This window comes from Tinamus guttatus, unplaced genomic scaffold (genome assembly GCF_059628265.1).
Source record: "Tinamus guttatus ecotype Peru unplaced genomic scaffold, ASM5962826v1 Tinamus_guttatus_pri_ptg000203l, whole genome shotgun sequence".
Classification (NCBI taxonomy): Eukaryota; Metazoa; Chordata; class Aves; order Tinamiformes; family Tinamidae; genus Tinamus; species Tinamus guttatus.
In genome coordinates, this window is record NW_028288737.1 from 277,995 (window position 1) to 290,774 (window position 12,780).

At 46.0% G+C, this 12,780-nt stretch overlaps 1 protein-coding gene across 4 annotated transcripts in view; it reads left to right on the plus strand.

Annotated features, from left to right (window-relative positions):
- Positions 1–8,596, plus strand: part of SPIRE1 (spire type actin nucleation factor 1) — a 125,373-nt gene extending 116,777 nt beyond the window's left edge. For 2 of the 4 annotated variants that reach the window (XM_088524054.1, XM_088524055.1), the window contains 6 exons: positions 505–678; positions 3,797–3,934; positions 6,072–6,142; positions 6,879–6,906; positions 7,000–7,136; positions 8,005–8,596. In XM_088524054.1, the coding sequence (XP_088380180.1) occupies positions 505–678; positions 3,797–3,934; positions 6,072–6,142; positions 6,879–6,906; positions 7,000–7,136; positions 8,005–8,263 (807 nt within the window). In that variant the 3' untranslated portion in view covers positions 8,264–8,596. The remainder of the gene's footprint in view (positions 1–504; positions 679–3,796; positions 3,935–6,071; positions 6,143–6,878; positions 6,907–6,999; positions 7,137–8,004) is intronic. The other 2 variants (XM_088524056.1, XM_010221635.2) reach the window with 1 other exon arrangement.
- Positions 8,597–12,780: the final 4,184 nt, after the last annotated feature.

Sequence of the window (12,780 nt, forward strand, 5' to 3'; positions counted from 1 at the left end):
GAGGCCTCGTCAATGAGTAGTCAGCCCTCAGTGCCACTGCAATCAGGCAGGACTTGGCTACAGTCTCGTAGCAGGACTAGCAGGACGCTGGCCTGCCTTGCCTGCTAACTGCGGTTGTGTCACCTGGCATCTCCTCAGGCAGAGGGGACTAGAGCGAAGCAGGTGGGGAGGGGAAACAAGCGTGGGGAGACGCCAGGCAGCCCTCAGTCCTTTGCTGCGTTACCCTGCGAGCGCCGGGCGGGAAGGCGCGAGCGCGTCGGGCAGCGCAGTGCTGCTCTTCAGGATGCGCTCACCCTGAGGGCCAACACGGTGTTCAGTCAGGGAGATGAACCCGGGGTCTCGACATGTGCGCATGAATTCCTTTGCAGTTTGTTTGCTTTTTAAATAATAATGATTATGATGGTGGTGATGGTTGTTATCATTATTTTCCTGATCCAAAGGACCAACGTTAATGGTTTCATTTACACACAGCGTTCGCTTCTCTGCTTCCTGTCTGTTGTTCAGGTTCCTAGGATAACCAGTTTATTTCCAAGGATGACTTTCAGACCACTTTTTTCAACTATGCAAACAGCTTCTCTGCTCAGCTCTCATCCCGTTGAAGCGGTCATGTGCGGGGTGGCAGGGGCTATGTACTATCTCTGTGAGAGAGCTTTTGCCAGCAGGTGGAAACCCGCCAAGGTTTGCCTCTTTTTGCTGGCTTTGAAATCACCTTCACCAGCATGTTCCCTCTTGGGGGAGCGCACTTCCTAAGCTGTGGCGAGAATTAAAGCTTAGGCTGGGACATTGCACCTGATTGACATTGATTTCGGTGTGTGTAGAATATTTATGTGTGTCTTCAATCACCTCACGGGGAAAGGAAATCAGTTCTGAAAGGACAGCAAACTAAAAATGCAACATCCCAACATTATCAATGGTACAGCACGTGAAGATCCTGCAGCAAAAATCCAGCAGAACTGTTATAATCTGTGGACTGTGTTAAAAAGATTAAGCTTTTGTGGTTCTGACAAGATATAGCATGTAGAATGGAAGGGCGTTTGCTGCCTTTTTATCCGAAACCTAAGTATGGTTTCATTCCTCAGTATATGTTCTTATCAGAACTTGTAGAATAATCAATAGCTATGTACCTGAGGAGGCAAATCTATTTAAAGAAAAAAAAAAAAAAAGATTCTTTAATCCCTACCTCACATGGATACTTTTTCCTCTTTTTTTTCCCTTGTCCCAACCAAAAATTGGAAGTGTGAAACCTGTTGCAGGAGGCGTTATAGTTCAGCTCTCCGGCTTACTTTTTAGAAAATTTTCATCTGCAAAACATGAGTTTAGAGTGCCTGACTAATTGTGAATTGCAGAGTTTGGTGGCCAAGCCAGCATTAGTTTGTATTACTCTCTACTTGAGCAGCTCCTCTGAATGCTGAGTGTCATCCTCTAATGAGCGGTTTTGCAAGGGATGTATTAGTGTGAAAATGTGTTGGTCATAGGGACATATTAGGTGAGTGTATGCTGAAAGTGACCTACAAAGCACTTCATTTCACACTATGGATATATAGTATTTAGTGCCTGTTTTTCCTGAGTAAAAAGAAGGAGCTCTATACATTGACCTTAAGCTCTTATGGTGTGCATATATATATATATGTATATATATATATATAAGGATTTCAAAGTCAGTGTTAAAGAGATTCTCATGAGGATTATGGAAATTTCAGAAAAGTATTTTTTTAATAATATTTTCCTTTAAAAATGAGAACGCTGAATTATCTTTCATATTAGAATAAATATTGAGTACAATTCCAGAAAATCAAGACCATTCAAGCCATGATTTGTCTTTAATATGTTATGTTGTATGAGAACCTATGTTCTCACACTTGGAGCTGCCTAGCCTGGGTGTAGATGATTGCTGGAGGTTTGAGCAATAACTCCCAAGCATCACTGTTTAATGAAGTTTAGTCAGTGCTTAGCTTAATTTAGATTAATTTAAGTGCCTCAAAGCTAAACCTGAAGATTTTCTCGTGTACTTATTTCTATTCTGAAAAAGAAAGAAAAAAAAAATCAAGCGGTTTTCCAAAATCAGCATAATATTTCTCTTTTATTTAATGTTGCATTAACATTTTGTTGTCCTTGTGTAACCTCTGGAATTAAAACATTAGCATTTAAACACGTGAACATTTTCTATGTTTCCCCCCGCCGTTGCTGGCCGGCTCTTTGTGTTTGCTGTGGGCCACGGGCGCTTCCCACGGCTCCCGCGGAGCGCCGGCACCCCGCGACGTGTCCCGCGGAGCCGCGCTCGCCGGGCCCTGGGCCCCTAGGGGGAAGGAGCTCCCGGGGGAAGGCCGTGCCCCCACCTCAGAAGTGTTTTTCCCAAGGACTCGCAGCTCTGACCGGTTACGAGCGTGGCGGCAGCTTGGCGAGGGCCTCGCAGGAGCGAGCGGCTCTGCCGTCCCCGGCGCTTTCCCGATGAGGTGCCGAGAGCCGCCGCGGAGCGAGGGAGCTGCCCCACGGAGCCCGGCACGGCCACGCACGCGAGGGCCGCTGCTCCTGACAGTCTCTTTTCTTTCCAGCAGCCTAGCGAGGGTCCCTGCCCCAAAGCTTTAGCTTGGCGAGTCTAACCAAGTGACCTCAATTCTAGTCTTTTGTGGGGTACTTTAACAGAGTGAAGTTGCTTTGTGTTCCCTTTCTAGATAGGTAAGACAACAGTTTTTAAAAGTGTGGTGGTTCCTAAATGCTAATGTTTGCCAGGTCTGCAACGTAGAAAGATTTTCTTTGAAATCTAATGGAAAGACAGAAAGGAACTCTCAGTTCATGCAAATTGAGCATTTCCGAGCTAATCTAAATCATTGATTTCTAAAGGAGATCTCTAAAGGGCAGCCAGGCCTTTGTGTTTGCGGGAGGCGCGTCCTTGGTGTATGCAGCGCCCTGCCTGTTCCCTGCTCGGCACTGGAGCCCCTCTGGGCTCGCTGAAAAGGTTCACGAAGTGTGAAGCGCTGGGAGTTCCCACCGAGGTTTCTGTCTTTCTGTTAGACCTGTGTAATCAACTACAGGGCTGGATTACAAATTGGGGGGATGATTTCTATTCTGTGGTACCAAAACCAGGAGTTCTGGAGCCAGTGTTCTCCCAAATGCTGCAGTACAAAAAGTATGGAAATTTTATGGGAATTGCATAATTGGCCTGTGGTTTTTTTTTCATTAATAGATAACCAATTCTCATTCTTTGTATTTGAAGATTACTCTGTAAAGCAGAAATTGCCCCTCTTATGGTCCTGGTGGAAGAAAGGAGACCTTTCTGCCTTGGCCGCAATGCGTTTCTGTAGTTCGGCGGGGTTCTGATTATGTGTGCACCGACATGTGGTACCACTGAATAAAAACACCTGCTAGAAGGGGCAACTAACCACTTTCCCTGGCCACTCTGGGCACCACAAAGTCTGAGAGAAATTGCTCCCCTTCACACAGAAGACTCCTAAGCAAGACCATGTACCAAATTGCCCTTTCCCTTCAAACTATGAACCTGGAGGTTAATTGGTTAAAACGGATCTTCAAACCAAGCAAATAGAGGGAAGGGCCAAGTGATGGGTGATTGGAAGAGGAAAAAAGAAGAATACTCTAATTGAACATGAGCTTGGATCAAAGTCACGCAGCCTTGGCTGGCTGGACACTCACGTGATGCCCATGAGTGCGCCAACGCTCTTCCAGTCTGAGGGGAGAACCCCCCATTTCTGGAGTGACTAACCAGGTGGCTGGCATTCCAGGTTGAAGTCCAGGAGGAAGTGCTTTGGCCTCCAAGTAACACGTTCTCCTTGGCTTCCAGGAGGAGTTCTGCTACCCCGTGGAGTGTCTCGCTCTGACGGTGGAGGAGGTCATGCACATCCGCCAGGTGCTGGTGAAGGCAGAGCTCGAGAAGTACCAGCAGTACAAAGACGTCTACACGGCTCTCAAGAAGGGCAAGGTATGCGTCACCCACGGGGCTCCCCAGCCTCTGCAGCCACCCACCATGGCTCCCCAGGGCCACAGTCCTGCACGTGAGACGTACAGAGCAGCCCCTTTAACCTGTATGCTGAACACATCGAAGCTTTATGTAGAAACAGCTGATTTGTTTAGATCATGTATAAAAATGCAGCAGTGTTTGCAGCAATCCGAGTGGATCCGTGCGTGCTTGTTTGAGTGTTCGCTGACTGAAGTGTTTTCAGTCCCCACGCCTTCTGCAGTATTACTGCTCAGCATTTTTATTCAGAATTACAACTAGCAGGAGGAAATTGCAGCAGGTTTTTCAGTATGAATCCTTTCCTTCCCCAAAATCAACAGACACTTCCCCACTTCCCGGCTTGTTTCCCATTTCTAAAGTAAGACCACAGTTACATTCTGTGTGACCCCATACAAAATTTTCTTTTCTGTTACTGAACCTAGCGATGTCTGGTTAAAGATTTTTTTTTCTGTCCATGCCTGGCTTCCATCTTCCAGCTTTTAGAGTCTAAGCAAGTGAGCTGCTGGTCAGTCTGCAGGTCCTTTGAGACGTGTTCGGGTCACACGTCTCGGAGGCAGAGGAGCCTGCAGGCAGGGTGCACTGTGCTAACCAGCACTTGGAGCTTTGCAGTGGCGTTTTTGGAGGGCTTTAAATGCACTCTAGAGAACTGCAAGTACCTGCAAGCCAAAAGAATCTTAAATGTAAGTCCCAAATCTGATTTCTTGCAGACATTTTTGTGAACCAGAATCTCGGTAATATTCTGTAAATTGGCCACTGACCTCTTTCCATTCCTGGCTGTGAAAACTTTCCTCAGTAAGAGGAATAATTCCCCTTTCAATTTAGTTCCCTTTTAAATATAGTCTCCAACAGCTTTTGCTGCTTGCATCTACTGATTTCTGTCTGTGAATTGTGTGTTTTTTTTCATTTGTTTTTTTCTGCATCATGAAATGAGCAGAAGTGTTTCACCCTGGTATCTGAAGATGTGTTAATTCATAATTAAAGCTGTGATGTTCAGAGGTATGTTTATCAAGCAAAGAGGGAATGAGAACCTTCAAGAGAAGTCAGGCAACATGTGACCTGAGAAGAAGGTTTAATGTTAGAAAACACAGTGACTAATGTTTTTTTCTGTGAACTGCAGACTTGTAATTGGTGTTTGCCAATAGAAGCAGTGTCCTTTTCCTCCTATTTTGACTTGTGCTTCTTGAACATCAACAAATATGTTTTGCTTTTAAAATATATTTTAGCTATAGAATTGTGTGTCTAATGTGTGTAGATTTATTTAGTAGCTTTAGTATTTTTAGAGCAGAGGGAACCAGAACCTAAAAGTCATTAAATTCAGCCATTGCATATTGTCATGGTCTATAAAACTTAATAATGAGGTTTTATTAAATTCCAGGAGAAGCAAATGCTTTGTTTAATTAACTCCTGCTATTAACATTTTCATTTTTATTTCTAAACAAATTTGTCTAGTCTCATCTCCCTGTCTTTAGATCCCAGTGTGTCATCCGGCACTTCATTAAAACATCCTTCATTGTCCATGGCCTTTGCTTCACGCAGATGTTGTTAAGCTGTGATACTTACTCCTCTGGATAAACTAAATAGACTGGGTTTGTCATCTCTCTGTAAAATAGGATTTTCCTTAAGTAAGGTTGCTAGTATAGTGTTTTCCTGGACCTTCTCTAGTTTTCAAGAACGTGGGACTAGAAGAAAATCATCAAACATCACCACAGGCAGTTGCCAGTTGATTTGCCAGAACCAGTCCAGTTTCCAGCCCAAATTTATTCATGGCTGAACTTAAGCCCCTTTGTTCTTGTGTTTCTCAGTTCTAGTAGTTATTTGCTGCCGTTACTCCTACTTTGCTGCTATTTTTTTCTACACCAATGCTATAAACACCAGTGTCGGAGGAGTAAAAATAAGTAACTATTTAAATTAGATTAGAAATTAAAAGAATATTTCTAAGTATGTCAAGATAAAATTCTGGATTATTCCTTTCAATATCCTCTTGGAGGAGTGGGCTACAGCACTGGGTGGAGTGCTGCAGCTGGAATCTTACAGATAGATGAACTCATCACTGTGCAGGACTTCTGGTCTAAAATTGTGAACTCCTCTGTTCTTCTTTCAGCTCTGCTTTTGCTGTCGAACAAGAAGGTTTTCCTTCTTTACCTGGTCTTACACGTGTCAGTTCTGTAAGAGGTAAATATTCGATATCTGATAATAATTAAGTACTATTTCAGAGTGAAATATAAAGAAGATTTGTACATTAGAAGCCTTCCAGTAATTCTGCTGCAAAGCATTTATTGTTCTTTTGTTTATGTAATTACAGACAAGGTTACAAAAATAGATAGCTAAAAACTGTTCCCATTTGAGTGCAGACCTACTTCCTTAAATTGAAATTCTTTGGTAAAAGTGAGAGAAACACTAATTTCTTCTTTTTTTGTGTGTGTGCTAATAGGAGGGTAAGGTGGATTTTATTCAGACTCCCCCACCAACAATTATAAAATTTTCCTATTGGTGGGGATTTTTTTTCAAGACAAATGCATATGTTGCATTTTGGGTTATTTTTAGGGAACTGGAGCGTGGGGGGAAAAGTAATGAATATTTTACTGCCAAAATGAAAAATTTTAAGAAGTGAAGCAGTGAGACAGTAAGTCTGGAGATGTGTGGAATCACTGATGTTTTGTGTCACTTACCAAGGGATGTTCCCTTAGAGAAAAAAGGGTTACTTTGTTTTCCCTGTTTTGTTTCAGCTGTTATATTGTTTAGCCCTTTTCTCTTCTTCAGTTAGTATTTTCAAGAAGCTTTAAAAATAAAAATTCCTTTTCAATGGGATGGAGCAGGATTTTAACCCTTGAAAGCATTCTTCTCTTATTCTTGATTTAAATACAATTTTTGCCGGTAGGATAACTCATACTGTCACTTCTCTACACAGGCCTGTATGCTCACAGTGTTGCAAAAAAGTAAGTAAATAAATATATAGTTTGCCCTTTCTTAAAAATCCGTAATCTTTGGCAATGATGCTTCACACCTTCCTTTGTCTGTTCTCATGACAGATGCGACTGCCATCAAAGCCATATTCCACCCTCCCCATCTTCTCACTGGGACCGTCAACCTTGCAGAGAGGAGAGAGCTTCATGAGGCCGGAGAAACCCTCCACCAGTCACCACCGGTCCCTGCGGAGCATGCCCAGGTGAGAAGCGTCTGTAGCTCCTGTCTTTCTTTGGGAAATAATTCCTAAGCATTTCATCTCAAATTGTCAATCACTAAGAAGAGTCTGTCTACCTGTTTTGTAGCTTTTCATGTTTATAATACTTCCAATAACCTTTATGAAGACTGAAAAAAAAAGTCTCTTCCATTTACTTATTTTATTCATTTTCATAAAGGGTAATATTAACAGTGTGACTTCAGCCTTTTTCACACTACAGGTGAAAAGTTAACATGAGACTAGGACAAGTGAATTCCTATAGTAACTCTAAAAATACCTCTTAAGTATTCTCAGGGGAGAGAATACTTAGACTCTTAAGGAGATAAGTCTCACATCCTGGAAACAGTAACTGAAGGGGAATTCAGTTGAATGTCTTGCACAAATTTATCTTCTAGCAAAATTTTTTTTCATTTTCCTTCCATCAAAGGGAAAGGTTGGTTTTCTACCATATTTACACAGATGGTTTTCAACAGTAATCCCAGAAATTTTATATAAAGGATCACTTTTATTGAGAGAATGTATAGTTCCTATACTCCTCTGTTCAGAACTCTCTGCATAAATCACTTGTGCTATGATTTTGTGTCAAAATTAGACAGCTACATCATCGATATGTATTTTTTAATAAGATTAGTTTGGCTACGTTAAACTTTACATCTGCCTTCATTTAGTCACTCTGCAATCTTACTGAACCAGGTGAGATTTGCCCTCTCTGCTGCTTGGTCTCCTTGGGACATTTTTGAGGCAGGGAGAAACAAGGTTTGAGTCAAGACTGTTCCACCTTGCATTTCTAGCAGGTCTGCCTGGGGCCCAGCAGCACGGTGGTAAATAATGAGATGGGTCTTTCACCTTTCAGGTTGGCCTCAAGGTCCAAATCTGTGGATAGGTCACATGAAGAGCTACAGTTTCCCAAAGAATTGATGGAGGACTGGAGCACAATGGAGGTGTGTGTGGACTGCAAGAAGTTTATTTCAGAAATCATCAATTCGAGCCGGCGCAGCCTCTCGCTGGCCAACAGGCGCGCCAGGTTAAAAAGGAAGACACAGTCTTTCTACATGTCCTCGCCGGGGACCTCCGAGTACTGCCCGTCTGAACGAACTATCAATGAGATCTGAGCCTTGTGCCTTTTGGTTTGCTTTTGGCTTCACGAGGTCATTATCCATGAGCAAGGTCCCTGAGACTGGATCACCATTCCGTTGCTTCCTTCCACCTAACAGGCTTGAATTCGCATTAGCTCGGTCCTGCGGATTTCCTGCTCCGAGGGTTTCCAGAGGTGCAGAATGCTGTCTTGGTACCTGTACAGAGCGACATGCAACGGGTCAGCTCCTCGCACTGGAAGAAAAACTATAGTTTGAAATTGTTGCCTCTTTTGTATGCGTGCTTTGAAGCTAGAAAGCCTTTTCTTGCTTTCAGTCTTTTTTTAACCATTCTTTGAGTCATTTTTCAGGAGACGAGCTGAAACGTGTTTAAAGGAGAACCAAATCTAACAAGGGGTCAGTGTCAGCACAGTAGCAAGCAGTAAGTCATATTGGCAGTACCTGCCCAGAGCGAGCGACCTGGCTCTGAGCGATCTTCCTTCAGCCATTCCGTGTTGCTCCGAGACCGGGGCTCAGCCTGGGGAGGCCTTACGGCACCCGTGACCTTGGGAAGGAGGCGCCGGCGGCGACGCTCCCTAGCGCTGCTCCGCTCTCCGGGCCCGGGCGCTCCCGCGTGTCTCCTCAGCAGGTTTTCCTAGTTTACTTTCTATCTTGAATGTATGATGCTTCGTAGCCGTGAATTTTAGTATTAGACACAGTCGCACAGGTTATGGGGAAGATGGGGAATAAGGGAGGTTCTAATTTTAACTGAATACCTGTAAAGTTGCTTTTGTGGTTACCCAGAAGAAAAGGTGGGTACGATGTAAATTTGTATTATAACAGAACACAAATACTGCTATAATAATTCAGACAGCATATCCACTGTTAACCCCATTTTTCTGGGGTTTCTAACTTGGCTGTAGAATTTAGTATTCTGCTGAAATTTGGGGCAATGCTGTCTCAGATTGGGAGCTCTGTTTTTTTTCCTTATTCTCTTTTTCCTTGTTTAACTCACTCACAAGAGAATGCTAAACTAGATGTTCCTATAATGTTACAATGTTAACTGACATCAAATTCTTTTTTTTTTGCACTTTTTTATATATTTTTTTTAATTCAAGCATAGCCAGAGTTTAGTCTATAATTTGACCATTTTCGTATTTAAAAACAAGCTAGCATAGCCAAGTTATTAATACTTGAAAATCAACTACTGTAACTTTTTCATAAAATTTTTAATACCCCGAGGCATATTTAATATCTATATAGCAGTGTATTATAGAATGACATAGCAGAAAAAAAAATCAGATCTATTTATTAACCTTTCTATACGTCAGAGTAATGAGAGATACCTCAGAACAGCTCCAAAGTAGGAGGGACTGGATTTACATATTTATTTTGTTTCGGAATATGTGCGTAGGGCAGCAGATGCTCCTGCCCAAACATCCGCGCGTTTAGAGGCCCAGGAGAGGTGGGTTCCCTGGTGGCCCAGGGCAGCTGCTCCAGCCCCACGGCCACGCAGCAGCCCCACTGCGGGCATGTGGCCTCGCGCCGCCACGAGGTTCCCCCGTCAGGGCCAGTTTGCAGGTTACGTTGTGTTCCTCGGCTCATAGCGTCAGTTGGAAAAGCACATGCAGAAGTCTCCTTAAACCTTCCCAGGGACTCGTCCATCCTTGTTTTTCTTTAAACTCCTTCTCAGAAATGGCGAGTGTTTGCATAGCCAGGGCTTGCTGAAGTAGCGCGTTGGGCTCTGCCTGAAGCGACGCGAGCAGCAGCAGCAGCAACACGAGCAGCAGCAACACGAGCAGCAGCAGCAGCAGCAGCGCCAGCAGCAGCAGTGCAAGCGGCAGCAGGAGCAGCGCGAGCAGCGGCGCTCGCCTCCCTCTTTCCCTCCCTACTGCCCTGCGCCAGGCAGCGGGGCCCGGCCCTCCCTTTGGAGTCGTGTTTTGCCTGTGGGAGCACTGGGAGCGCGGGAGTGACATCAGGCTGCAGGAGACGAGGGCACACGAGGGCGAGCGGCAGAGGGCCCCGCCTGGAAGGGCTGCTGCGGTCTCGGCGGCGCTCGCAGTACCAAAGCCAGGCCCGGCTCTGCTGCACCGCGCTCACGCCAGGAAGATGAGGCCTCCTTTCAACCTGCCCTCCCTCTTCTTGCAGATTTCTCCTGAAAACGCCCGAGCGCCAACCTCGCGGGGCATGCGGCACCAGCAGCCGGGGGCAGCCCCTCGCGTTTGCCCCCCTTGGCCCCATCCTCCCCTCCGTGGCGCCATCGCTCTGCGTCAGGCCGGCGTCCAGCCCCGCAGAGGGAAGGCAGCAGGCGGGCCGGTGCCACGAGGCCTGGTCCCGGCAGAGCGGGATGGTTTTAGCGCTCCCCTTGCCACTTGCGCTGGTGACCCCCATGCGGCTGCGTCCTGGCCCCTCGCGCTGCCGCCCTGCACGGCCTCGCTGCGGCCCACGGCGCGGCCGCCCCCGAGGAGGAAGTCAGCAGCTTGTACATAGGTGTAATATATTTGTTAATATTTAGGAAGTCGCCATCAGTCATGCAATGGGAATTGATTTTTCCATGACATTTTAAAAAGAAAATGAGTCCTATTTATCTGTGTGTTGGCATTACCTTTAGTGAAGCTTCCAGCCCCTTCGGACCGTTGGTGCTCCATAGGCCTTTTAGCATGAATTGCCACCCAAAAGGATGTGGGACTAGCACAGACAGGGCACGTCCATGAATTTTAAAAAATCCTTTATTTTTCTAGCTGTGCTAACATGCCCGAGACCTGCTTAGGGCTCTCGTTAGAGACCCGAGGAATCAAAAACGCCGTCGTGGCACCTGAACGTGGCTGCTGCGACCCAAGAGCTGGCCCTGCCCGGCTGCCGTGGTGGGGAGGCCTCGGCGGCCGCTCTCACACATGGAAAACCCGAATGTGCTCACGGTGACGATGACGCTTATGGGGGCTGGTGCGTCCCCCTTTCCCCTACTTCTTTGCATCGGGGCTCTGGGGAGGGAGGGCTGTTATGTGACAAAAATAAAACACCTTTCCATTACAGCCCTTGTCCGCATTAATTCTTTTATGTGTGAGCAAATGTAGATGTTCTCACCTCTTCTTTCTTGAGCTTCTCTGGTTTTGTAAAGATCAGTCAGCTGATGCTTCTGACCAGCAGCGTTACTGGAAATGAGGGAACAAGATTTGAACGCTGACTGGGCTGCATGAAGGGAAGGGACTGTATCAGAGTGGCGTTAGAATGGCAATAAAACTGCTTCTGCAGCCCCACTGATGTGATTAGCAGGGAGCAACCATTTCTAGTCAAATCCCACTGGGCCAAGCGTGTTGCCGGAGCAAACACGGGAGCTGAGACGCGCTTTTCCTGCCCGCGTTACCGGCCTTGAAAACACCTCTCCAGCCCTCTTCTTTGAGGCAGAAGCCTGGGGACCTCTGGGAGAAATTTCTTCCTCCTTTTTTAAACCAGAGGCAGGGAGAAACCTTTTATCACAACTCGCAGTGTTGCCTTCCAAGCTCCTCCTTTGTCTCCCTGGAAGATTCAGGATCAGCTTCTGTGCTTAGGTGCTGGCTGCACACTGCATCATTGAGAAATAACCGAAAAGCACCAACTCCAGCCCACTGCGACTGCTGCCTTCACGCTGCACCCAGCAGCTCTGCCGCAGGGCCACAGACCTGCTTGTTCCTGGCTTGGCATGGAAAAAATCCCAGGATGGTCCCCGGGCCCTCTTGCTCCGCTTACCTTGAGGAAGCAGCCAACCCTTCTGTCCTGCACTTTCCCCACCTACACAAGCAGGGGCTTTAATGTGCCTGCGGCTATATAAAGGATTTGGAGAGCTGCTGATAAAAGGAAGAGGTGCACAAGGTAACGCTCCGTGCTAGCACTAATATTGCTCTGCACTGTGAGTGCCCGGCAACATTAAGTAAGGGCTTGAAACCCAGCACGATCATGAAAAGTTAACTGAAGTCTACACAGCTGAAACTTTAAAACAGTTTGCTAAGCAAATACTTGCGAAGGAATTTTAAGAGTGTTCACATTCAAAGGATGTCATGGAGGATCAGCAAGAGCTGGAGCTAAAGAATATTCATTTAATGAAAGCAGCAAAATATTTGTGGCAGTTTGCACTTAACTGCAAATTCCCTATAGGATTTTTCAGTGTCTGCTTGGGTTGCCCTGTTTGACAGCAGCAAGGCCTGGCTGACTGGGCTGCCAAATAACTGCAGTCAACCTGGCCATGGGTCCCGAAATGGTGAAAGGAGCTGCTGGAGTCGAGTGGCTGAAGTTGAGTCGAGTCCAGGGAGCTTCTGCAGAAGGGCTTGAGAAGCAGCTGTTAGGAAAGGTGTTGATAAACGTCTCTGTAGATAAAGGCTGCATACTTAAAAGCGTGTTTATCGAGGTGTGCGGCTACCTAATGTACCATCCAAGCTGGAAAACACCCATTTTTTCAGTAACCGCTGTGATTAGAACGACCTGCAAATGCAAAAGGATGCGCAGCTCCCCAGGACCCTCCCTGCAGTGAGACGTTTGCAGGGAGCCCTGGCTCCCTCTGCGCAGGGCCGTGCCCAGGGGCG